The sequence below is a fragment of the Vidua macroura genome, chromosome 1, assembly GCF_024509145.1.
Source record: "Vidua macroura isolate BioBank_ID:100142 chromosome 1, ASM2450914v1, whole genome shotgun sequence".
NCBI lineage: Eukaryota > Metazoa > Chordata > Aves > Passeriformes > Viduidae > Vidua > Vidua macroura.
In genome coordinates, this window is record NC_071571.1 from 23,801,154 (window position 1) to 23,828,942 (window position 27,789).

Genomic DNA, 27,789 nt, shown 5'->3' on the forward strand with positions numbered 1-27,789 from the left:
AAACTGTATAAATATTCCTGTATTGTAACACTTTTCAACTTTGATGAACCTTGCCACTGCCTGTGGGTTGGTTTGAGTGGATTGCCTAAACACTTGTAACTGATTATTGCTGCAGGATACCTGAATTAATTTTTACTTTAAAATTTTACTGCAGGCTGTGCAAATTTAAAATAGTTTTCTAAGGTCTCTTCAGATTAAGGTCACTGTTTAATAGTTGTGAGTTGTGTGAGTTAATGCATACTTTAAAATACAAATGCATTTATCTTATAAATAGCTGTTTCAGATCATTAATAGCATTAGATGGAGGAGACTTAAAAGTATTTTTCCATGTTAAAAAAAAATTCTCACAATCCCTCTTATTCTATGATGTTAAAACATTTAATTAATGCCAACTGACAGATTCTTACATCAATATGAATTGTAGTTAACAATTGTGGTCAATTTATCTTTTTACTGTCACTAAATTTTAATTGAATCAGCACATTATTTATTATATATTAATGTATAATAAGTGGTGGTAATTCTCTGTGCTTTTTTTTACTACCTCTGTAGGGATGAATTTTGAGGATTACTGTTTTTTTCTGATTATAAGCAAATAATAAAAGCTCAAATACGTAGGTGCTTCATAAATTAACCAGAAAGCAACACAAATTATTGGTAGCTGAAACAGAATGATGCAAATATTTACTCAATCAACATAATGTAATTTGCCTGCTGCATTTTTAAAGAACATTGTCAGCAACCTTTCAACCAGCAAAGTTATTTGTATCCCAATCAAGGTAAAAGCCAAAAAGTGACCAAAGTGCAACATTAAATGAGTGTTAATATTATAAGAAAAATAATGGTGGTAAATTTATTTTTTTTAAACAGTATGAATCAGATGAACAAGAAAAAAGTGCATATCAAGAGTATGATAGTGACAGTGATGTTCCTGAAGAGTTGAAAAGAGATTATGTGGATGAGCAGACAGGAGATGCCCCAATAAAAAGGTAAGTAGGCTGTGTGTGTCCTTGGTCTAATTCACATGCTTTTCATCTCAGTATTCTAATTAGTTCAGTTTCTATAATCTGCAGCAGTGGAATAATAATCAAATGAATATTATGCTGCCTGCACAGTTAAGCTCAGCACTTAGATCTCCAGAATGAGGAGGAACATTAAAACTGCTCATCGTTATTGCAGAGAAAACCTGAAGAAAGGAACACTTTGAAAGCAGATAAAGGCTCTCTGAAGCAGGTAGTGGAAAACTGGTTCGTAAGGACTAGATGTTAACTGAAGGTCCTTCTATAGCAGCTCTTGTGTATATGTGTAATTTCTGTTGGGTCAAAATCAGTTGTTTGCAGACAAATGCTTTGAGTTTTGAGTTTCTGCTTCTGCAGAACAGTAAACTTGTACAGGCTAAGGAGAAAGAAGTAAGGCTCTTCCATAACTTGGATACAGTACTTTTGAATTTTAAGTTCTCTTTTTCTTTAATACACACATAGATATAAATAAATGAATACATATATTCTATTTTGATGTATATAAAAAAAGTATTTTATATATATATTTTTTATATATATATATATATTCATGTAAAAAAAAGCCAACTTTGTATCCTCTAAAAAGTTTCTGTCTAGGACACTGTATAACTCTAGATGTACATTTAGACTTTGTGAAGTAGGCTAACATTCTAGGGTTTGCAGGACAGCTGGAATGCCATCACTTGGATCAAAGCAGAGTAGCAGAGTTGTTACAAGATGACTCTTTAGGATAAAATATTGTTAGCATGATTCCTTATATCCTTATACCTTATAGAAATATAAGGTATACCATGTAAACTGCCTCCTTTCAAAGAAGTGGTGGACATATAATTAAAAATTATTTAACTGGAACAAACAAGAGTTGCTGTCCATAGGTTTGTGCTGTGAAATTGAAATTTTTGGAAGAATATAATTTTGAGGTATGGCAGCTGGCAGAGGGTTTCTCTTACAGAAAATTAAAATGTATCTAGTTGGATAAATATCATTGAGTCCAACTTCCTGCCTCTTTCAGAACTAAAATTTATGAAAAAGTTAATGACTCTTAGTTTCACCTTCCTCAAAATTACTGCTATTTCTAGGTAGTAACTTTCAGCTGTTGCTGACAAATCTGCCTCTGTTTTGTTGTGACTTGTGTTGTTTTTATTCTCTTCATGAATTATGAATTTGATTCAGAGTGATTAAAATTACTGTTGGGGCAAGACAGAGGCCTGCAGAACTCCAGCATTAGAATAAAAGTAAAAAATTCCTTCTCTAGCACAATTCTATGTAAATTAGGTCAGGCTTCTTTCTTAAATGTTAGATTCCTAACCCTGTTGTGCTTTGGCATAAATAAAATTCAGCGCTGGAAGGCATGCTGTCATGTGAAAGAAGGGGGGAGGAGTAATGTATTTTCCACTAAATTTTATTTGTATGTCTTTGAATGTTTTCACGTTTGCTGTATTTTGTTTTTTTCAAGCGTTTCTCGAGAAACTCTGAGGAGCAGAAAGAGATCAGATTATAACCTCAATAAAGTGAATGCACCTATTCTAACCAACACTACACTGAATGTAATAAGGCTTGTTGGTAGGTAGAATAATTGTTTTTTAGAAGTGTTTTTGATTTTTGTGCAAAAGGATTATAGCAAATATGTTAAATGATATTTAAGGCCCTGAAAAATATACCTAGTTGGGCTCTATTTTTACTATTTGAAAATGTTAATAAAATAGAAATAAAGCACTAAACAAATTCTTTAATTAAATAGACAAATTTGCTTATATCTTGGGAGTTATTTTTACCTGGAAAATTAATCTTCATGCATATGTTGGTTATGTAGTTTATCTGTTTGAAATATTGAATGTGTTAGAAGAGTGGAGATAGCAAGCAAAAAGATTAATGCTCTGTGTTGCTGATGTGTTTTATGAAATCATTTATTTTAAAGTAGAATAGTTGCAAAAGTAAGAACTTTAAGACTAGTTTTTTTTTTTTTCCATTTCGTTATTCAAATTCTTGCACTCAGAATAACTGTTTTCACTACATAGTCATCAACTAGAAGATCTCTCTCATGCATCCTAGTAATCCCTAGGGAGTTTAGGGAATCTCTGTCCCTGTGGGTCATCAAGATGTGACTGGACAGGCTGATGAGCAGCCTTGTGTCTCTAGACCTTCTCTAAGCCAGAGGTTCTACTAGGCCACTTCTTGAGGTCTTTTCTTGCCCAGCTTTTCTATGAAAACACTGCCCTCCAATTCGAGATGTGATGGGATTGATTTTTCATCATCATGCCTTCTGTGTGATGATCTAGATAATTGTACTGTAGCAATTTTCTGCTACTGACTTCTGTTTTATTTATAGAGAAAGGGGAAGTAACTGCCTAAATATATCTGAGTAGGCAGGAGAGAGAAGAATTATGTATGTGTTGCATTAATGAGGTTTGCCTTCAAAGCTTGAAAATGATTGTTGCAATTCAGAGTAACTCTTTTTAAAAAAGGTTACTCCAATACCTGGTTATAGCAACTTTTGCTGTCTTTGAGGGCATGAAAGCATGAAAGTCAGGAATTAATTTTCTAAATCTTCTTTGCAGGTTTGCTAAAGCCTTTTTATTTCCTTGAGCATTTACCATATAAACCTGAAATGAGAGTTCATTCTGTTCTGACTTTTCTGTAATTGATCTGTGACTTAGGTTGGAGAGATTTGTTTGCTGCTTTCTGCTATAAGGTTTTGCTGTAAGAAAATTGAGGATTGAATGTAGAAACCATTCATGTCACTTTCATGTAAACTCCAGCCTCTGTCCCTCCCATAAAACACTGTAGTAGAAGGTGAAGCAGTAGTTCTGGTTTTCCAATTTTACATAAGGCGTTCTATTTGAGGATAATGTTGATAACCCCAAAATTAAACATTATTTTAAAAGATCATATTTATACTTTATCCTCCTTCTGGAATTATTATTAATTTTCAAATTTTCTGCTGTTTGGAGTGTTTTATATTGTTTTGGTAATGAGTGATAGTAGTGTTATTTAAAACATGGAATTGGAAAGGGACCTCCTGCGGGAGGAAGGTGTCATTTAGTACTGCCTGTAAATATGCTTGTTTTGAGCTCCAGCTCAAAAATACTTCTATTCCCAGCACTCATTCTGATAAGAATTCTATTTCAGAAGCCTTGTCATTGTAAAGAATAATAAAAAAACAATTATCCTCCTATTTTCTGCTGACTTGATCTTATGACAAAAGAAATTTTGAGGTTTAACAGATTGTTTTGTTTTTTGATGCATACTGTTCTGCTGTTTTTACAGGAAGTGATCCTATTTCTTTTCAGTCTTTAATTTGCTGAACAATGTGCCAAGATTTCTAGTGTCCTCTGTACTTATCCACCAAAAACTTAAATTTTCTGCCTTGTTGTAATCTTACCAAAATCACATGTAATACTTTGGATGAGATCTTCCTGCATTGTCCATTTCTTACATAATTTCATCATGGTCATAAGTTCCTTTCATTTTGCACCTCTTTTGATTTCTTACACCTTTGTTGTACTGGTGGTGTGTAATGGCCTTCTACAGCCAGTAGATCCTTCACTTTCCTAGTTTTTTCCAAGAGATAAGCTGCTAGCTTATAGTAGAAAGATGCATTTTTTAAAATAATTGTCCCCTAAATGCATGGATTTACAATTTTTGCTACTGAATTTCATCCAATTCTTATTAAAATGATCAAGTACTCCTGTACATTATGTCAGTCCTTTCTGTTTTGATGGTGCCTCGTTATTTTTTTCTATTATCACTCTTATTTTTGTGCCAGAGTAATTTGTAAAAATGTTAAAGAGATGGCCAATTGTTGGGAACTCCACCAGTAGCTTTTTTAGTTACTTCCTTTTCCAACACACTCTAGCTTCCTTTATTTACAGTGCAATGTTGTTATATTAATACTTTCACCAAATCCCAGATAGATGAAATGTACTGTGTCCTTTGTGTAGAAAAACATGTACCTGTACAGTTCACTTCTGTTAGATCCATGATTTATCTTAATTTTGCCTCCATATTTCTGTTCCTGTCATTTCCATAGTTGCTTCACAACAATCTGAAATTCTGCATCCTAAAAATTATAACAGTGGATCAGTAGTTATTTGGATTACTATTTTCCCTCCTTAGTATGTTTTTCTTTGCTGTTTTTCAGTCATAGTGATGAAGATGCAGATTTAAGTTGCCCAATCCAGTAACAGAAATAATTGCCCTACTTTTTAGGAAAGTAGTAGTGGCCACTACTTTTAGGAAAGTAGTAGTGCCCATTGTGTCATATGGAATGAGTATGACAGTGTTAACCATTTTGAACTATTTCTATGTGCTCTATGCTTTGTATGGAGGCTAAATGAATAAAAAAAAGTAGTTTAATATTTATAAACTACATAAATGAATTGCTAATGTATAATTGAAGTGGGAGCGGTTACAATTGTGTTTGAATTTCAAGTAAACAGTTCAATTTGTCAGATTTCTCTTACATTAATGAAGGTAATTCTCTTTCTAGTATAAAGTAGCCATCACACTAATTTATGAGGTTAATTTTTCCTGTCAAGCCATTGCATGTTGACTTAAAATGTAAAGGAAGAATAAACCTGTTTTAAATTTATATGGAATAGTTTGACTAAGCACTATATATCAACAAGAATAATTAATGATTATGTCATTATATATATTGATACATTGATCTCTTAATTAATATCATTCTGATCTAAGAAATAGTTTAGTGGCTATTTATGGGGTTTAATGCTTTTTTCGGCCTTATTTTTGCTTGTGTTAAGAATGGGTTTTGAGGACAAATGCTTAGATTTTGCTTGCTTTAAACCCCATTTTCTTGCAAGAAAAAAATAATAGTGGTGACAAACCTCACAGCAGAAGTTGTTAGCTGAAGTGAGTGATTGGTAACATAACATAGAACCTCATGTGACTTTAAAAACCTTAAACCACACAGCCTTTAAACAGACTTTGCACTTTTTCCTTCAAAGCAGCGTTTTAGCTCTTAATGTGTGTCTTTTTTCCACCATTCCTTTTTCCCAGCCACCTGGATCAGGGCTTCCCAAGGTCTTGTCAATGAAGACTGATACACAGAAGGCATTTGGTATTATCAGCCTTTTCTGTGTCCCCTCACCAGGGTTCCTTCTCCATTTAGTAGCAGGCCTTTTGTTATTGATGTATTTGAAGAATCCCTTGTTGTCCTTGACATTCTTGACCAGATTTAATTCCAGGTGGGCCTTAGCTTTTCTTGTCTTAATGTCTACTCACTCCAACAACATCTCTATATTTGTTCCAAGTGGCCTGTCCCTGCTTCTACCTCCTGTATATGTCCTTGAGAGAGTTTTGACAGATGTTCCTTGCTCATCCATGCTGGTCTCTTGCCCCCTTTGCCCAATTTCTTGCTCGTCAGGATGCACCATTCTTGAGCCTGGAGGAAGTGGTGCTTGAGTACTGACTATCTCTCTTGGACCCTTTTTCCCTGCAGAGCCCGTCCCCATGGGATTGTTCCAAAAAGATCCCCAAAGAAGCCAAAGTTAGCTCTCGAGAAGCCCAGGGTTGCAATCTGGCTTCCTGCCCTGCTTCCTTCATGCAGGATTCTGAACTCCACAATCTCATGGTCACTGTAGCCAAGGCTGTCCCCAACCTTCACACCTCTAGCAAGGCCTTCCTTGTTCATTAGTAAAGGTTGAGCAACACACCATTCCTTGTTGCTGTCTTCCACCATCTCTGTCAGAAGTTGTTAATACTTTACTATTTGTGCTTTGCTGTTTTGTTCTTCTAGCAGATGTCAGGATGACTGAAGTCCCCTGGTGAGAAGCAGGGCCTGTGACCATGAGGCTGCTTCTACTTGTCTGTTAAAAGACTTCATCCACTTCCTTCTCCTCATCAGGTGGCCTGTAGCACTGACACTGACCCCTGACAGTGTCACCCTTACTAGTCTGCCCTGTTATCCTAACACTTGAGCTCTGGACTGACTCACCATCCACCCCAAGACAGAGCTTGATACATTCCAGGTGTTGCCTCACATACAGCACAACTCCACCATTGTGCTTTCCTGATCTGTCTTTCCTAAACATGTAGCATGTAGCCCTTCATGACAGTAATCCAGTCACACAAGCTATCCCAGCATACCTCCATAACTGCAATGAGATCAAAGCCCTGTGGCTGCGTACGCATCTCTAATTCCTCCTGTTTGTTCCTATTGTGTGCATTGGTGTACAGGCACTTCATAGAGGTATTTGAGTGTGTCAATATCTCAGTGGGAGTGCAAGGGGATGTCCCATAGTCCTGTCATATGTCTTTGGCTACTTGTACCTGCTGGAGGTATCCCACTTAAACCTTATTTTTCTGCATGCATGGTCACTGTAACTTTCCCCTTACCCCATCTTTCCTAGTTTAAAGCTCATTTACCAGGTTGGCCTGGTAAAGATTTATTGGCAAAGATTTGTGCGTGCTAATTTGTGAGGTGCATCAGTTTTGTATAGATTAGTCTGATAAAGAATGCTCTCTCTTCCTATCCTTAAGGACAGAAGGAGTTCTGCAAGCAATACTTCAAAAGAAACCTGGCAAATGTTCAGCAGTTTAAGCTATCTAGAGCCTCTGGAAATTCAAGCTACTTTCAGCTGCTGAAACTTTAAGTGTTGTTTTCAAGTATTTCTGGAAATTTTTATTTTGATATGGCTTTGGACTGTGTGCTGTTTGGAAATGTTCTTATATATCCCTTTTTAACCCAAAACAGTAACTTCAGCACAAGTATAGGTAACAATGTGTAGACATTAAAAATTGGTGTCCTGTTAGAGCAACGAGGAGGAAATGTTCTTGGAACACTTGTGTCAAGTTGCTGAGTGATGTAGTAATAGAGAAATGTTCTTGGCAGTGGAAGATTTTTATAGGTACAGTACTTGGGCAGTGTGTAGTGCATAGCCCTTTGGAAAAGTATAAGACACTGCCCAAGAGATTACCTTCAATATTCATGCCAGCTGCACAGATACTTGGGAGTCTTAACTGTCCAGAATGTGACTCATCACTCATAGTGTGTTTAAACATACAGGTTTAAAAATATATCTATCACAGCATAAGTGGAAAAAGTCAGCCTGTCCAATACAGAATATTCAGATAGTATGGATGAAGGTGACATTTGCTTTAATTAGGGTACCAATACCATCCTTTCACAAACATTCAGAAGTTTCCACATTGGACTGTGCATTCAATTTTCCCTTTTAGAAGACAAATAGAATTTTTTAAGTTTACTTTTCAGTTTGTTCATAATGCTATGGGTCAAAACATTAATAATTAAGTAGTATAGAGTTAACAAAAGGGCTAAAGTGACAAATACCTATTATTACAACCTGTGTCAAATCTCTAAAAATAACAAAACATATGCTTGTGTGTCTTAGCAAACAGGGGTGTAGTCGTGTAGTATTCAATAAGGAGTCTAAATTAGATAGAAACCTGGAAGGTAGCAATGTCAGGCTATTGTTTGGTTCTTACTCTAGTGCTCTACCATTTTATCAGGTATGTAGCTGTATCATGCATGTTTCAACTTCGTTATCTTTGCTGACCTACACAATTACTTGCTTGAAAAATTCAAATAACTCCCCCATTATTAAAAGCTAGCTTTTGTTTCTTTGCTACCCAGTTTCTCTGATCAAACCAATATTTTCTCTGTCTATTAGTAGATTACTTCTCTGGGCATAGTTTTAAATTGAACATGAATGTTGTTGACTACAGGAAAAAGAAATTGTTTTAGCACCTTCCTGTAATTTTTCCAACCTGTCACATCTAAACATGTCTGGAATATGACAATTTGTGAAATGACCTGCTGTATCCTACATGCAAGGGTAGACTGCATTTGTATTTTGGTTTAAAAATTGCTGTCTGTCTCTTACTGTAATAATCAAGCAGTTTGTTAGTAACAAAATAACATTTGTTATATGTTATGGTTTTAGAACAATAAAAGGGCAAGCAGGATGTCATTTTTGAGATAGCCAGCAGGAAATGTGAGGTCTCTGCAATATCAGGGTTTTCATTAAGTGTGCTTCTTTTATGACCCAATGAAGAGCCATGTCCTCTGCTGAAAACAAAAATAAGTGAAAACTATAGGCCCTGTGAACTAGGTCTGTAGGGAAAAATCCATTTTGGACTCCAAATCCTATGATCATTTTGATTCAGATAACATATAGGTGAAGATCCTGAGGCTGGGATTTTTTTATTATTAAAAAAAAATTCCAAAGTCCAATATGTTACAACAGAGAATAGTAAGGAAGAGAAGGAATTGTTCTTCTCCCTGGATGTGCTAGGGAACTGACATCCTCCTTTACTCATAGTCTCTCTCCCTGGAAACATATCAAACTTAAAGCTACTTCAGATTCTTACCACAGGATAGAAAGGAAGGAGAGTAGAAAATGCTGTATCAATGATGTGAAGCACGTAACCCCTACAGTTGTTGGGTAAAATCCAATCTTGGACATATAATTTTTATACTGTGTTTTTCTATTGCTTGAAAAATACCATATGTGCATATATAAGCACACTAAAGCATAAAATCTTCAGTGGCTCTATATAGCATTTGCCAGACACTGCTTTAGCAGATTATTATTTTTTACCCAAATGAAGCTGAAACTTGTAGAGGATCCAGACAGTTGTGTGTTGCATTTGTTACCAGAAGGCTGAGAATGGTTGAAGACATTTTGATATGGGTTAACACCTATATTTTGAGAAGTCTTGAAACAATTGTGGTGTCTTAAGCAATCATTTTAGCTTTGTTTTTAAACCTTTCCAATCTGTAAACTATTATTAAGTTGTTGTTAATAAGTGATGAAGGCTACATAATACACTTGTTAAAGTTGGCTTTGAGTTTGTCTAAACTGTCTTTGTAGCACTTGTGCTGAGGAAACTGATCTTCTGTGTTTAATTTTTAAGGGAAATACATGCAGATGATGAATATTCTGAAACCTATCGCATTTGATGTGATCCACTTCATGTCCCAGCTCTTTGATTACTATCTGTATGCAGTCTATACATTTTTTGGCCGAAATGACATGGTAGGTAGAAGCATTTTTCATTTTCAAGTATCACTGTACACAGAGAATGAAAATACAGAGGAGATCTCTTTGCTTAAAATACTACCTAATATGTAATTCCCAGAAAAATTAGTGACAATAAAATGGATTTGAATGTAGGAGTAAGAAAAGGCTGATAGCTCAGCAATAAGGGAAGGAAGTACTGGGAGCATTATTGTCAGTGAGACATTAATCGTATTATGTTTTGAGTAGATAGATTCTCTATTCTTTTTTCCAGCACTATTGAAAGGGAGAAAAGACAGTGTGAAATACCTAGAAGTAGTGGTAGAAAGTGGGTAGTAAAGGAGATTGCAGAAGGAGGGTAGTTTGAGCCGAGACAGTATAAGGTGATTAAATTTTTCTGTATGTATTTCTCTAGTTTACATAAGAATAGCAAATGTCGGAAAAAGGGGCCATAAAAGTTAAATAGCAACTTGAGTTCAAGACGTTTGAAAGACACTTTTTAATGTCTAGTATTCTTCTGCCAAACTACTTGCATTAATGAAAACAATGTTTTTTTGAGTGATCTTGTAGTTGAAAAAAAAATGCTTGTTGGCAATGTCTTCACATAACATAGATCAGCTGTCAACAGAATTGTCTTAATAGCTGCATGTAAAAATAACTTTCTCCTATCTTGGCCCCTAAATTCCTCCACAAGTAATGGAGTCGAGGGATTCCAAATCCATCATCATTTATCATTTGTTGGCAAATTGTAATGAATTTTCAGACTCAACATATGGTTCTAAAAGGCTTTGAACTGTTTGGCAGGACAAATGTACTTGCAATTTGTGTTTGCAAGATGGGTGGAGGGTTTTTTTCCTTTTGTTGTGTTTTTTTTTTTTTTCCCCGTTGTTGTTGTTTGTTTTTTGGGGATTTGTTTTGGGCCGTTTTGGTTTGTTTTGTTAAGATAATTGATTTCCATTGGCTTAGTTGCTCTGCTATTCACATTGTATTGCATTTATGGTTATTTTTTTTGCACCTCCTGTTTTGTGTTTCTGAAGCCCATACCAGCTTCCTCCCTCTGTGCTTCTAACAGAGATCAGCACAGTGCTAGGCAGGTAAATGTTCTAGCAGATGGGTGGTAAAATTGTGATGTTTTTGTACTGTGCCTACTATTAGTTTTGACAGATTGTTTTCCATGGGAAACACAATGCTTACAAGGATTTATGGTTGTAATAAACCCTCTTGTAATGCTGCTTAAATGTCCTCACTCCCCATAGTGTTTCTAAACCTTTAGAAATTAGAGATGTGTGATGGTATGTGATTTAGACCACTCAGAGAGTTCCTGATTTATTTTTGTTCGGAAAATAATGTCAAATGGGATTCTTGGAGTATGCTGGTATAACTTCCTTAAATGTTTAAAATTATTTGTGAATATTATGGTTATTTTGTATATGTGAGTTAGTACACACATAAGGAGAGCGATTGGTTATACAGAGTTCATTGCCAGCTCAGTGAAAACCAGGGATTTAAAATATACATGTTGAGTTCTTTGTCTGTTCATGATGCTGTCGTTGCTTTCAGACCTTGTTCAAATCATTATCCTATGTAATCAGTATTAGCTTTCTTCACTGCCAAAAATTAAACACTGTTGTAACCAGAATTGCTTTCAAAACTTTTTTTATTTGTGGGCTGCAGATTAAGCCTGCCATATCTCAAAAAAGAGTTTAATGATTAGAGGTAAAATTGGTGATGAACAGAATTATTCTGCAATTTGTTTAATACTCTGCTTACTAGCCTTACTACGTCATCAATTTATGAAATTTAAAAATCTATAGTTCTGCAAATAGAAATATCAAAAACTTGTATGAAATGAGTCAGCTGTACTGATGAGTGAAATGTTCATGGTGGAGCCATGAAGTTCTGTTCTTGTAAACATGTCTCCTAGATCAGGTTGAGATTTCATCAGACTGTACTTCCAGTGAGAATTCAACTCAAATGTAAATTGTCATTTAATTTATAGAAGGATTGGGGCAGATGACATTTTAAATTAGAAACTTTGGATGCAGTAAATGGGGACCCAAATTATACCCGTTTGTATTCAAACAGAGGGCAGGAGGTCACATAAACTCAAATACTTCTTTCCCTGATTGAGCCCACTGAAAGGAAGTCTAATAATGCAGTGTACAACAGTGCCCTAAATATTGCTCAGCAAATTGCCTTTTGGTGTGAATCACATACCAGAACTGTATTCAAATCCTTCCAGGTTGTTGACTTAAATTTGTGTTTGTTACACATCCTGTTCCACTTTCTTTGTTGTGTTAGTTTGTTGGAAGTTTTTATTAACAGTGGAAGATCAGAAGTTACAATAATTATGCATGTCAAATCAGACCCTCAGCTGGTATAATCCATTGCACTTAGCAGGAAATTAGTGTAGCTATATATATGTATGTGTATATATATAAAAATAAAATAAATATATATAGCACAGGTATATATATAACTATATAACCCAGCTGAGCATCAGTCCCATACACTCCTGAGCCATGAACATGAAGATGGCACATTTCTGAGGTAGATCTTTGTAGACATTAAGTAATAATGACTGTTTATAAAGATCAGTGGTTATAATTTTTACATATGCAAGATATATATTTGATGATTACTAGAGATTGTATAGCTAGAAAGAGGAGTGAAAACCATTTGACTTGGGTGTGGTGTGAGTGCGAGGCTTGGAGGTGGTGTTGTGGGGCACCATTCCGAGCTCATCACCCAAATGAGAAAATCTAGAGGCCTGCAGTTAAATATGGAATTATAACTATACATATATATTATATATATATAACAATATTATAACAATAAAAGATACTGGATGTTTTATTGGTATGAATGATACACTGTCATCTTCATGGAAAATAATTAGGTCATTCTTCACACCAGTGCAGTGTTGAGTGCTGTGACCTTTGTTGATTTTCTTTTCATTTTGTATGGTTGTGATTCTGTGCTAAAATTTTACTGTAAGTAAGTTGTGGATAGTCTTTGCAAGCTCAAGTTTTGCTGTATAACTTTAAACCAAAGAGATTTCCTTTCCCAACTTAAGCAGAATGTATTTCTTCCAGTTTGAATCAACAGGACTGGGCCTCAGTAGCAGCAGATTACGCACCACACTGAACAGAATCCAGGAGAGTCTGATTGATCTGGTAAGTACCTGGATGTTGTTAATGCTTAGTGGGATAGAGGTCTGTGTGCGACATTCAGGAAATATATTTCATCATGGCTTTTTTATTTTTTTTTTTTTTCTCATTTAACATTCATTGTGAATGTGTCTAATAACATAGGCTTAGTTTCATGATGTAGAGGTCACTATTGTATATAATCACTTGTTTCTAATGTACAGCGAAATGAATTAAATAGATTTTGCTTGATGTAACAGTGAAATTTGATATTTAAATATTCTATTATGATTCATGTAATAAAGAGAGACAATTCAGTATTATCCTTACTAAGAGACATTTTTTAAAAAGAAACAGATGACTCACTTTTCTTCAGTAAAAGAATAGCAAAACAGTAAGCTCTCCTGAAGATTGTTCACCTTTCAGGATAATAGAGGTTGTATACTAAGATCTCCCTTAATTTTGGGGAACTGTCCCTGATGTATTTTCTGGATTGTATACCATTAGTCATTTCATGATTTATTTTCAAAATGTGAAGAGCAAATATGGTGCTCATGTCACACTGGGAGTAGATTATTGTCCTGCGCAGGAGGATGGTAAAGGAGACTGTCGGTAGTTTCTGTGGATTCAGCTGAACAGCAGAGTTTATAAAGAAATATTGCTAAAAGCTACACCAGAAATGGAAGTTTGAAGTTCTCATATTCCACCTAAATATAAAACCCTTGAAACATTGTGAAGAAATTTCCTCAGGGTATCATAAACGGCCTGTGTAGTACCTAATGCCATGGATGCTACAAGAAGGTTTTATTTTCTGAGGCTTGTATCTTAGAAAGGGGAAAAAGATGTTCTGCTCTGACTTGCACAAGGATTTGACACTCCACAGAAGTGTACTTTATGCTTTTTTAATTCCTTGAAGCATTATATCAAATCCTAAACTGTTCTCTCCGAGAAGGATCTTAGAAGGCTTGGAGGCCATTTCTTATACGGTCAGTAGAGGGAGCATAAGATAACTAATAACCCTCGGCCTCTGTAAAGGAGAAAAAGGCTTCGTGATATTCTTCTCAAAGGCAGTGTATGCAGAAAGAAAAATTAATTACAGGAATTACTTGCAAATGAATCAGTTAAAAAATTATGGAAAAATGGCAAGTTATGGAATTAATTTTTAAAATTTCTCTGTAGTGATGGTTCCTTCATTTTTTTTAGCAGTTAAAATAATTGAAAAAAAAATCTAGTAGTGAAATGGAAAAATAACAGCAGTTTTTCTTCCTCAGTCATTAATAGTACTGTAATAGATAATGTTATTGCCAGTTGAAATTAATAGCTATGTTCAATGTAAGATTTGAAAGAAGAAAGAAATCTTAGCTAACTGCTATTAGCTTAAAGACATTCCATGAGGTTTATTAGTATCTTATGAACTTATGCCAATCTTATAGTATAAATGGAAATTTTACACTTTTTGATTTATGAGGAAGTAAAAGTATTCTGGGTATTTTTGTTTATTGTTTACTTATTTTTAAGAATTTGTGAAAGTCAAGGTTAATTTTCATTGTGTCATAAAAACTAGCCTTTTCTTGAGACTGCATGGACAGTTCAGAACTGCTCAAGGGATTCTCTGATCTTATTTTAAATTTTTGTAAATTGCTTTCAGAAAGTATTCATGTTTGTGTTGGGGCATTCAGTTTCATGGCCTGTTGGGAATTTAAGGTTGTTGCCTTGTCTTCTACCCACAGTAACTTTATTAAGGGCTTAATTTCTGTCACACTTCAGTTCCTCATGGTAGCATCAATATTTTATTTCCATAAAGATTGTCTGAATCTGACAATTTTAGTCTGTGACTAAAACTTGGCCAGACTTGCATATAGATCAGAATAATTTCACAAATCTGTCCATGACTGTGAAGGTTGAGCTATGTGGTCTATATCAAGACTTCAGTAATTTAGACTGGATAATTTCTAGCTTTCCTCTTGGATCTCCTCAATTCCTTTTTTTTTTGAGATATGAGTGAATGAAGGCCTCTTTACTCAAATTTATTGTCACGAGTTAGAGGAATAATTGGAGGATTGAGTGGCCACCCCCTCCAGCCTTGTGTGGAATTCTGGTAGTTTCTGTTTGGGATTGAATTAATGCTATCTAGTTTATACCAGATACCTTTTTTTTTAAATAATACTGTTTTTATTGTTATTCAGCTGAATTTTAAGTTTCCTTTGTGAAGGAAAAAGTGATGTGGAATGGGAGTTCTACTTCTGGAGTTAAAGCACTAAGTATTCTTTCTTACATTTTTGTAGCATGTTCAGTATGAAAAATATGGAGGTCGATTGGAGGCATTCCTTAACTCGTTATGGAACTGCGCTATTTTCCCATTATTACAGTGCAAGAAGTTTCTGTCCTTTAATATATACTGTGCTTACGGTATACTAACCATAGTTGGTAAAGAAGTACTTTCCTGGTTTTTATTTGGACCACTAAGCGACTAAGTCAGATTTCTGACTTGTGGCCAGTGTGCAAAAGGCTGCAGCAATTTGAAGCACTTCCTGAACTCTTCCCTCCATCCCTTCGCATGCATTACGTGCCTCCTGCTTCTGCTGGGGGTCCTTGTCCTTTCTGAGCAGGATTCAACATTGAACTATAGCTGAATCACTTCTCCACTGGTTTTTGCAGTCTAATACTTCATAGCGAAACCAACTGTAGTTTATAAACTGCAGCAAGTCCTCCTGCAGTTTAGATTAATGTTTTACACAGTGAGCAGGAAATAGCTGAAGTGCAAACATGTGTTTAATCCTGTTAATTTTTTTTGCAAGGCAATAATGTGACCTCAGCTGTGATACACATTACTCAACGTCAGTATGTCTCTCTTACACTGATAAATGATAAACCACATTATAATAAAAAAAAAACCCCAAACAATAAACAATGATCAAACCGCTTCAGTTGGTAGTAAATGTGCTCCTGCTGGTGTGCTCATGCTGGTTGTAATTGGGATACAAAAACATTTTTAGTTTGAACTTTTCTTAAAATTTGGATGTTCTTTATGATGAAGCAAACAGGTTCTTAAAACACTAGTGCTTTAGATATGCTTCCAATCTCAAATTGTTACAAATTTAATAATAATGAAATCCAATTATGGCTCTTTTAAAGCACTATACTGCTAATACAGATACTGGTTTAAGTATGATCTGAAATTTCTTTTGGTAAATAAATAGAATTAGTTAAAAATAAATAAAAGGGGCCTACCAATTGCAAACCTTTATTTACTTTCTTATAGTAAGTTTTGTGGAAGTGTGCTGACAACTTACAGTGATTGAATAAGCTGTTTTCTGTATGCAACCTCCTTGTCTTTGCCTTAAAGAAATACCTTTAGGCTAAATCAAAAGTGTAAGAAACAAAATCACTGTGAGTATTTGTTTTAAAGTAGTTTAAGGTCCAGTTTCATTTCTGAGAGTTAAGAGAACAGTATGACTTTCAAAGATTTATTTGGCCTCACTGTACTGAACTTCTTATGTGTATCTGAACTTCATAGTCAGGTCTTTGCACATCTAGCACAGAATAGCTTTCATACAGTTTTCTGCTATGCAGCAGCTTCAGAGTTAGTAATTTAATAATTACTTCTGGATCCTCCAGAAGTAGCACTCTACAAATACTCTACTCATTCATATAAGCAGATTGTATTAAAAAGAAAACACAGAAAGAGAAGACTGAAAAGGGGATGAAGAAGTGCTGTTCTTTCAGCCTCACTCAGATGTGGCTTAGATTAGGCTAAATACATCAAAACAAGCCCCTTTTTTGAGTTGCTTGTATCTCCTCACTGGCAGTTTCCAAGTCAGTATGTAGACAAACCTACACACATTATGTGCTTGTGTTTGTAATTTCTAACAGAAATGTGTTTTTACACAATAATGATGTCCATATTAGTTCACTGAGAGCTTTAAGGCCCGAAGTACAAGGCATCAATCAGTTTCTTGTGTGCTTTGGTGGGAATAATCAGTGCTTTGGAAGGAAAAAACTTCTGTTTCCTTGCTCTTTCTGTTTTTAAGCAGCTTCTTTATCTTCAAAAAATGAAATGTAATTGTGATACTGCCATTGCCTAGATCTTGTTTGTGAATATCCTGTGTATGTAAATAGCTGCTTTGAGTGATGTTGCTGCAAAAAGAGATTTGGAGACCAAATAACCGTGGAATACTCATAAATAATTCATTGCAAACAGGTTTGCTCAAGCAAAACTGAAATTTAGAATGAAGTTTTTTAAAGTTACTGTGTTTTACATCAGTAGAAAATCACTGTAGTAAAGTATCTAAGCATTGCAATGCAATGTATAGTAGAGTAGATGGAAGGAATTACTGATATAAATGAGTATGAGTCAATGTATTTAAGAATCTGTCTTTACTTTGGCTTTTGGACTCCTTTCCCAGAAAGTATATGTCTTTTGGCAGAGTCAGGTTAGAGATTGATGGTGCAGAGATGGAAAATGTAGATTCTTTAGATGTACAAATAAGATTGGTAGGAATATTTTTTTTTCTTCATATCTGACTTTCCATCTCATTTTGGCTTTGACTCTTTTATCCTGTGGAATGGTGCAATTCAGTTACATTAGTCCCAGTGCTGGAAACAAATAGTTTGGTTTTACTTAAAATGTCACATCACAGGTCTACATTACGTAGTGTAGATGGGTGCCCTGTTATATATGTGTCGTGGTTTGACATAGAAGTGAATTTTTTCCAGGAAGTTGGGTCAAACTAATCAGTGGTCAGGTTTGGATATTGGCACCTAGAGTGACCACTGAAAGTATGGACACGCCTCTGAGAACACAGGGGGTTAAAAGTAAGAACTCTCAAGAGAACTCTCTCTTTTAGTTCCGGTCGTCAGAGAGTGCAGACTCTCCCCCTGCCCAGCCTTAGGCTGGGTGGGGGAGGGGAAGCCACGCAGCCTTGTCCAGGTAGGCCGAGGGGGGCTGAGGGTCTAGAACTGAGCCAGCTCCTGTAGACGGAAGGGTGGAGAGAAGCGGAGATGCTTTTGCCCCCCCCCCCAAGAGGGAAAGAGACAGAGAGCCTGGCGGCACCTAGAAATTTGCCGGCAGAAGAGAAGGAGAGGGGGGGGGGATGCCCACCGTGGGAGGCGGAATGCTGGACTGAGATATCAGCTGTCCAGGGAGTCTAAACTTTTAACCCTTTCCAGGAAATGAGGGCTTTTTAAAAGTATTACTCTTCCTTGATTTGTAAAGGAAGAGAGATAGTCCGAGAACTGAGATGTTAGAAGAAGAAATATTTAGGTAAGAAAAGATGATGAAGTAGCTTTGACTGGACTTTTCTTGTTAGCCATAGACTGAACCAAACTCTCCTGCAATAGAGACTGCATTTTAGAGGGATGCAGTGGTGACTCAAAGAGACCTGTTTCAGCTTCGAGCAGCACAAGAATAGCAAGAAACGAAGAAAGCTGAAGAAAAAATAGTAATACCTTCTGTCTTCGGGAAGAAGATGAGTCCTGTTTTTAGACCCCTCGGCCCCAGGGGAAAATGGGGGGGACTGTAGTCCCAGGATGAGAAACTGAACTGTTATATCTTTAAGTCCGTGGCAAAGCATCCTTAAAAGAGCCCTATGAGCAGTCTGTCCATGCACGGTAGTGAGAGCACTGTAACATAGAATAGAGAGTGTCACACTGACAGATTTTTTCCGGGCGGTTGCCATGTGTGACAGGGAAACACAGGGGGGCAGCTGTATTTCCTGGGAGTCTGTGATACAAGAGAGACTTCTCTCTCCCTTGATAGTTTGAGTATAGATTACCTAAAGAGTAGTGATTTAATCAAGAATCCCAGGTAATGTTTCATAGCTGGGTGTTTTTAGAATTAGGAGGAGGAGGGGTAGTTTAAAAAGTCTTCATCCTAGATTTAGTTTATGTGTTTTCTGTATTAGTAGTAGTTTAATAAAGTTTTTTTTTCCTTTGTTATTAAGCTTAAGCCTGCTCTGCTCTGTTCCTGATAACATCTCACAGCATTTATTTAGAAAAAGTACATTTTCATGGGGACGCTGGCATTGCGCCAGTGTCCAACCATAACAATATGGTTTGGCAAAATACTACTGGCAAACTCTGGAGAGTCTTGGCTGTGGAACTGTTTACCTGACATGGCTGAGCCTAGCACAGGATGCAGTTCCTAAAGGGCATAGCTAAGGTCCTCCATGAAATGGTAGCTGTGACTCTTGGTGAGGTTTTATTTGGCTGAAGATATCTTGTGCAACATTTCTAATCCATGCTTGGTCTCCTGCTGCTTAAAAGGAAAAAAAAAAAAACCCTGAAAAAAAAAAAAAGAAGAAAACAGTTTGTGGGTTTTCTCTTTCCCCTCTTAAAAAGAGATTTCTAAGTGTACATAATGACAATTTTGAGGTGTTGTATGAATTGTGAAGGGAAGAGAACTCAGTGTATACAAAGTTCTGACATGACAAGCACTTTGAAATTATGCTAGGACTTCAGCAGGTGATTTCCTTCCTCATGTTATTAATTTAGAGTTCTTCATACAGCTTTTTTTTTTCCTTACTTGGCTGTATTACCAAGTGGACTGGAATAATTTACTGAAGTTTTTGAGCGTATTTAATTGGATACATTTTCTGGGTTTTGGCAATTGCTTGGCCTCTCTTTAAGCAGTCTCTGGGACATTTTTGTCACTTCAGACTCTTGCTGGGCACTAAAACTGGGCTGTTTCCTGAGGGTTGCAAGTGTCACAGCTGAGCACTTGGGAACCAGCAGCAGCTCTTCCTGAGAAAATTTCTTTGAACAAGAAAGGGGTGCAGTAAAAATGTGTATGAGAGGACCAGACCAGCTTACGTGGCTTTGTTTGCAAGGTAGTGGTTCAGGTTCTTATGCTGCCTGTGCATGTAGTTTTCTGTGGAGTCTCATTTGACATTTATTATTTTAGGGCATAGTTCATGGCTCATTTGCTCAGTTATCTGTCAGCACACAATGATTCCTCATAGAGACATTGCTGCATTAGTTGAGACAACCAGTAGTAAATAAACCTTCCAAATTGTTGTATTTTTTTAATGCAAAAAGTCTGCCATTTACCTTTGAACAAAAAAAATCAATGTGAAAGATCCCAGAAATTTCGGTGCAAACTTAATTGAACTGTTGTACTGAAGTCAGTGGGACTGACCCAACTGAGGTTTGGGACATGCTTGTTTTGTGACAAAGAGCATGGAGGATCCCCACTGCTGAAACCAGAAACTCATGTGTGCTGTGAGGCAATGCTGATCAATTCAACCCAAAGACAATGTGTAACGTGTACACTGTAAATGTTGGGAAGTTTGTGGATCCCTTTAATGGCTCTTCAGTAATGCTATAAAGATACCATTTGCATGAAAAGGATTGTAAATAATAGAAAATTAATAGCATGGTTTCTCAAGATGGTTTGTAGTTTGGTTTTTAAAGATCAGCTTTCTTAATGCCTGAAGAGTGTTGATCATATTGTTTATGTTTGATTTACTTTCTTGCTAGTTGAGGCAAGATTACCTGCTTGGTAAGTTTTGTGCCCCTCAGCAAGAAAATACTAATCTTGCAACTTAAAACCTAGTAGGAGTATTGTAAAATACCATTTTAAAACCTTAACACATATACAACATATTCAAGAAGTACTTTTTACCTTGAAAGCAATGTGCTTTTGCAATTGCCCCTACATATAATTTCCAGCATTCAGTTTCAACAGTTAGGGATGTGTAAGGGGAGAAAAAAAAAAAAAAAAAGCCTGATTGGTTGCTTTCAGTACATTTCTTGTGATAAAAAAATTCTTGTACATTAAGCATCTACTTGGAGTTAGTTGAACTATTTTCTGTCAGCTTTTGAATACAATAAGAAGTTATGCTTTCTTTGATCAGTTTGTTTTCTTGTAATCAATGCTCATGATATTACAGAAACTATTAATTACAGTTTTTTAAACAGAGATGATGGAGCTGTCCTGTTTTATGTAAACATTTGGGGTTAGTCTGCTTTTCCTCATCCATCAGCACACATCAAGTTCTTGGCAGAAGTGTTGGTATGTCACAGCTTCTGTAGGCTGTTCTACTGCCAGAACCTTTTTGGATAGTACAGTTTTGTCCATGCTTTTTGAACACCACTTACTCCTTTAAGACCAGGATTTCTTCAGTAACATTTTGAGTTATTGCAAAATCAAACCTAAAATTTTTGCTATTGTGTATGTATATTAAATCAAAACAATTCTGAAACTGAAATCGTATGCAAAAACTATTAGGCCAGAAGAAGAGCAGTTTTAAAAGATTATTGGTTATGCGTGTGATCTGCAGAACTTTGTGTGCTGGGGACAGGTTGTGGAGTTTACTGGGTTTTTTTTTAAAGTTAGTGGAGGTGGATGATTGTAATTAACTGTCAACTATTTCACCATTAGCAGATAATCAGTTGCTTCAGTCATAAGTTCTTTTGGATGACTGAAATAAAAGTGTTTCTGTTCTCATGACATCAGCCCTGTAAAAATGTCTATCTTGCAAATTGAATGTCAAATTTTTAACTTAGATAATTAGCTTATTAATTTATACTTCTGATTTAGGTAATTAGTTTGTAGTCTCCTCTTCCCATTGAGATGGAAGGCTTAACAGAGGCTTACCACTAGGTTCAGCCAAACTTGAAATGAAAACATTCTCTTGTTACAGATGACATTTTTAAGAGATTGAAGGAGAGGCTTGTTCCTTACACTAATTTTATTTTTCTACCTGTTCATTAAAAATTTTCTTCTTGGGTGTAAACAATTAAATGATAAAGTGAAGTACCCAACAGTTCAACAATATCACGCTCCCATTCATCTGATACCTGTTATTTGCTGATACATACCTTTTTGTTGTAAAAAGCATGTTCCAGATGAATTTCAATTCAACTGTAGGTATCTTGCAAAGATACTTCCCAAAGCATACACTGTAGCTCATACTACTGTTATTAGCAACCCTTAAATAGGCAAAGCAGCCATAAGCCTGCTTTAACACTTTATCCTGATATTTTCAGGTCTTTATAGCAAAGCAGCTTGTAAAAATAATTGCTAGTTGGGTATGCCTATCATGTATAGCATTAGAACACACAGTTCTTTTCCTGTAACAGTATGAGGAAATTAAAGTAAGACTAGAGAAAATTTAATAGGTAAGACCTGCTGTAAGGCAATACTGGTTAACCTGTCCTGGTGTGCCTACAGCAGTTCATTTGGTTATTGTTCAGATAAGTCTGGCGCTTTTAATTTTTTTTTAAATTTTTTTTAACACTTTGGGATTTTTCTTTTTTGGCAAGGAAGGAGAAGAGCGTCTTGTAGTTTGCATCAGTTCCATGTATATCTTGAAATGATTTTATCAAATCTATTTTGTGCAGTTTTCTTACACGGATGTTGTGTGGGCTGTGATGTGTCTTTGACATATCCCAGTTCTGCTGGATCAGCAGGACCTGCTACTCTGATGCAGGGAGGAGCTAAGCAAGTTTATTCTGCTTTAGTATTGCTCTCTGCATGTTTAATGCTGAGTGCTACAGTATGTTCTCAGTGTAACTTGACATTTCTTGAAACTAATGTTCGACTGGATTCTATTTAATTTTCTGGCTTCCACTCCCCTCCTTTCCTCTTCCTCTTGAGGCTGGCAGTTTTACAGGACTCTGCTTATATGGTACACAAAGGGAATCTCTGGCAACAGACATTTTCTTGCATATTTTCTTCATTACTGGAAGGGTTAACTTTAGCAAGTCCAGTACACTGAAAAACATCAGATTTCTTTAAATAGTCTGTAGCCTTTTTTCCTGTTCCAGCCTGTGTATTTTGCCCATTTATTTGCTGCTTTCAGTCATTTGATCATTTCTGTAAATGAAGGCAGGAGGAAAAAACACATGCATCACTGAGACCCTTTCAGAGTGATCCTGTGCTTCTTTGGGGTTTTGGCACACTGGCTGTTTGCTTTTTGCTATCAACATGCTTTTGCAGTGCCTGCTTTTTAGAACAAATTAGGAGAATGAAATGCTCATGCTGTTTGGCCACGATATTTGAACCAGAGTTTGACTCCCTGGCTGAGGGTAGCATTATCTTTGACTTAGCCAGTTTTCATGTACCTTTTATGTTCTTCAGATGCAACACATTTTTGGCATTTAAAAGATGTTACCTTCATGAGAAGAAAAAAGGAAGAAAAAAAATATTTAAAATGTGTTTGGAGTGGCAGGCAACTTTGAAGTGAGATAAATACAAAATGAAGTCTTCATAATATTTGGTTTTTACTTAATTTGTAATTAGTCTTTGAAAGAAAGAAAGCTTCTTAAATGTTTACTGCTGACACTCTTCCCCCAGCTCTGTCACTCATTGTCTCTCCTAAGGATACAGCATTGCTTGGTGAGCTGTGAGTTTGGCTACTTTTGTCCTGTGTAAACACTTCAAAACTGTTTTTTTTTAAATATTTTGTTGGTTGTTTGGGGTTTTTTGTTGTTTTTTTTTAATCTGGGTTTTTGAGAATGGAATGAAGTGAAAAATATAAAAGAGCAGGCAGATAAAGAGGGAATTGTAATAATTAATCAATATTGTCTTTGCCTTAGTTAATGCTTTTAGATAATTGATTGTTGGTTAGATGTCATTGCCTATCTGCAGTAAACATATGGATGTGCTCAGGAAGTACACATCCTGTAACCTCTGAAAGAGGTTACATGAGCTTTAGCAAATATCCAGGCCTTTTGGCTTGCTTATCCATTCTGATAAACTCAGCAGAATGCAAACTTCATAGTATTGTGAAGCATCTAGTCAGTGTAATTTCAGATTTATCTGGCTGAGTGTGAACACAGATCAGAGCAAAGAAAATTAATTTTTCAAATAACATAACATTGTAGCTAGCCTTTATAATTGTTCCTATGCTCAGTGCAACTGTATCTGATCACATTTGCCATAAGCTTCTTTTAGAAGCTTTATCTTCTGCTCATTGATGTATTTCTGTGAGATCTTTTAGTGCTACAAATGATGTGTTGATGGAAATTCTCAGTCAGCAGTCCTTGTTTTAATGTCAGAATTTCTGTGGGGAACCATCAAGGTTCCCTGCTTTATTGGCGTTTTATGTCTGTAACTTTATTACAGTATTTTTTTATAAGTCTGAAGGTACTTCCTCACCCCTGTTAGTGAGAACTCTGCTTTCCCAGACTGTGCATTGTTCCATCTGCTGTAGCCCATTTTTATGTTTGTGTTTGACGTCTCTGGAGATGGAGAACTGAAAGAGCCTTTCTGATTTAGCAAATCCACCTCCTATTGCCTTGGGCTGTCACACCACAGGAGGAAAATGCCAAATAAAATCTGAGAGAGTTAAAGTGGAACTTGTGAATTTTTGTTCCTCCACACCTCAAACCACTTTTAACAGCTTGGCCGCTATTATCTTCTCAGTTGTCTTATATTCTTAATGTCACTTTTGGTTTGGCATTCATCCAGGCAGTAAACACATTCTGGTGCTGCTTTGTCTATAGCAGCAAAGTTTTGATCTTTCTGCTCATCCTGTATCACTTAAATTCTCACCAGGTCCTTACACATTTTGACATAATCAATTTTCACCTGCCCCACCTTTAATTGCTGCAGCACTACCACAATGGGTCTGTCAGATATTTTGCTATCAGAATAACTGCCCTGTTGATTTTCCAGTTTTCAACTGATTGTATGTGCAATACTTCTCTTGGTGTTTTGAGGTCTGCAATGAAATATTCCTCTTTGTCTCAATCCTAACATATAGAATGAGTGACACCACTACTAATTTCCACCAGTGTTTCAGGTGCTCACTGCTTTCCTCTTCTCCTTAAGCAAAAGTGTCTGAACAAAACCTGTTTGAATAGCAAGTACTCTATTTCGGGTCACTTCTCACAGTTGTTCTCTGTTGTGGAGCCCAGAAGAAATTAATGGCTACTGTTGTGGTTATCTTGAGTCTGTTTTTCTCCCTCTTTTCATAGTTGCTTCACTGCAATTTCTTCTGTTTTTATTTCTATCTATCTCTAGTTGGAACAAACAAACTATTCACAAACTTGAAAGCTGCTTTTTTCATTATGTTGTTTTTGTCTTTATCTTTTTCCCTTTTTTAACCGCAATTTCAGAATTACACTAATTTGTTTTTAGTCCAAACATAAATGTTATGTTTAAGTATTATTATTGTCATATTGTTTGGTTGTGCCTATGCTGTTTATAGCAGCCATGTTGAGCCACTGATTTTACTTTTGTAAAAGTTATTTTTTCCACTACTTTGTCACTGTTACTGTTACTTGTTTTCATTCCATGCTTACAGGCTGATATGTTGTAGCATCTGTAGACTGTAGACTCTGGCCAGGGTCTCTATTCCCAGGGCTCTTACTAAAATGAGTGCCATATCCTGCCTGTCTTCTTACCTGTTCTGGGTGCTGTGCCTTTCCTTTGTAGCATTTCTCATCTTCTTGTGGCCTATGTATAAGCATGGTATGAATAGCTAACTCAAGCCAACCAAAACTACCGGTATGTTTTCATGTTTTCATGTCCTAAAACCCTCTGAAGACTGGGAAATAGACAGGCTTCAGAGGGTGTCCCTTTGTACACCTGCTCTGGGAATTTCTTCTTTCTGTGATTCCTCTTCTAGCTGTGCCTTGTACTTAGATTCCTTAAATCTGGGGGGGTAGAATTTTTTCTCTATTTTTTTCCTTTAATTTTGGAACAAGCATTGGTATAACCTGTTTCTCACTACAGATTCTACTCTTTTGCTGTGAATATTTCCTTGCTTTCTAGCATTGAGATGTCTTCAGGATAGAAGTTTTCGTGGACTGGATTAGTTGAGGTGTTAGGGATGGGTTGGACACAATGATCTTAAAGGTCTCTTCCAACCTAGTAATTCTGTGATGGAGAACATCAGTTGTTTTTTACCTAAGTTAGCCACTGCTTATATAAGCAGTAAAGCCCATGCAGAAGTAACATTCCTTTGATCTGTCTCTTTATTTGGTTGCTGTCAGATTGAATATACAGTCTCCAAGGATGAGAAGTTAGTCTCCCAAAAGACAATTGGGCTGAAGCCTGTTTGGGTGTTAAGGTATAGTGAGAAGATTGTTCGCTGCCTTTTTCTTTTAACTTATTTTTTCCTTGGCTACTGATTTACATGATCTGATTTTTTCACCCATTTCACTATACTGTTTAAATAGAAATAGGCTTGATTTAAATTATACCCTAGAATTTGAAACATTCCTTCATCTTATCTGGCATCTGAAACTGTTCAGCTGGAGCCATCCTTGCTGGTTTTGTGGAGTTTAATTTGTTTAATTCTTTGTTTCAGGAGGTGTCTGCTGATCCTTCAGGAACTCTCACAGCTGCTGAAGAGAGAAAAGAGAAGGTGCCAAGCCCACATCTCAGTCATCTTGTAGTTTTGACATCTGGCAATTCGCTGTATGGTTTGGCAGAGAGAGTGGTGGCCACGGAATCCTTGTAGGTTGTTTACTGTACACACTGTATTTGTGATCACTGAAAGCTATTGATGGTTTAAGAAATTGTGGTTACAATCCAAATCCTTCTTGACAGGTCAAAAATTCCTATCTCTCCATGTGATTTTAAATATGAGCGATAAAGGTGATTTCTGTATTGAAGGTACTGGAGCCTAATTCTTTGGTCTAGCAACACGCAAACACAAGAAATGAAATTTTACTGTAGATGATCCAGTAATTTCTGACAATACGTGGCCAAATCTATCAGGAAAAAAAGTTCAATTTCAAAGAGGCTTGTGGGAATATTTAATCTATATGGTTCATTTTCACCTTATATTAAATACTTGACTCAGAGCTGCTTAGTTCATATCAGTTTGGCTTGAATCACCCTGATCTTTGCAATGGATAGAAGTGTACCTCTGTCACACCACAGAAGACATTATAACAAATTAATGCAAATGTAACAAAATTATTTTTATTTGATAAGAATAATAATAAGAGCTAGGAATGATTTTTTCCTCACATGAGATGACACTTAAAGATTAGGAGTTAATTTTAAAATATTTTTTTTCATTTATGCTGAGTTAGAAATATATTTTCTTATTATGTTGTTATTAACAAATTCTACCCCTGGGAAGGAATATGAGATCAAGTCCTATTTTATAGATTCACTAGCATAAAATTAATTTGGGATGTTATTTTGAAATTCTAAGATGGATTTATTAATACTGATGTTGACTGTCCTGCAGTGGAAATTGTGTGACTCTTGGTCAATGACTTTACTAGACCTCATCTCAGACTTTTGCAGTGTATTCTCAGTAAAATAGAAATAGAAATACAAATTTTTGATATTCAAGCCTTAGTCTCTTTTTTTCAGATATTTTCTTGTTTGCAAATACATTTTAAAATTGTCAGAATTGAGACTGCTAGTTGATATGCTAGCATGCAATTGATGTGGTTCTTCTCGGGACTAAATTTTCCAAGGTTACATATTGTTATTGCCAGATATGTCAGCTGTAGAGTAAAAATTGTAAAGAGACATGCCAAACATTGCACTTAGTTCATAGTAAATTTTCTTTGAATTTTCTTTCAAAGGGTATTTCTGGCTGAGCAGTTTGAATTTCTTCAGCCTCATCTTGATGCAGTGATGCCAGCTGCCAAGAAGCCTTTTCTTCAGCAGTTCTATTCTCAGGTCAGAATTGTGTAATTCACAGC

General features: G+C 36.0%; 1 protein-coding gene across 1 annotated transcript in view; it reads left to right on the forward strand.

The window, feature by feature from the left end:
* The window catches only part of VPS50 (VPS50 subunit of EARP/GARPII complex), an 80,581-nt gene that overhangs the window by 44,722 nt on the left and 8,070 nt on the right, over window positions 1-27,789 (forward strand). The window contains exons 19-24 of the mRNA XM_053980677.1: window positions 871-989; window positions 2,476-2,582; window positions 9,918-10,039; window positions 13,117-13,197; window positions 26,430-26,578; window positions 27,670-27,766. Of these exons, the coding sequence (XP_053836652.1) occupies window positions 871-989; window positions 2,476-2,582; window positions 9,918-10,039; window positions 13,117-13,197; window positions 26,430-26,578; window positions 27,670-27,766 (675 nt within the window). The remainder of the gene's footprint in view (window positions 1-870; window positions 990-2,475; window positions 2,583-9,917; window positions 10,040-13,116; window positions 13,198-26,429; window positions 26,579-27,669; window positions 27,767-27,789) is intronic.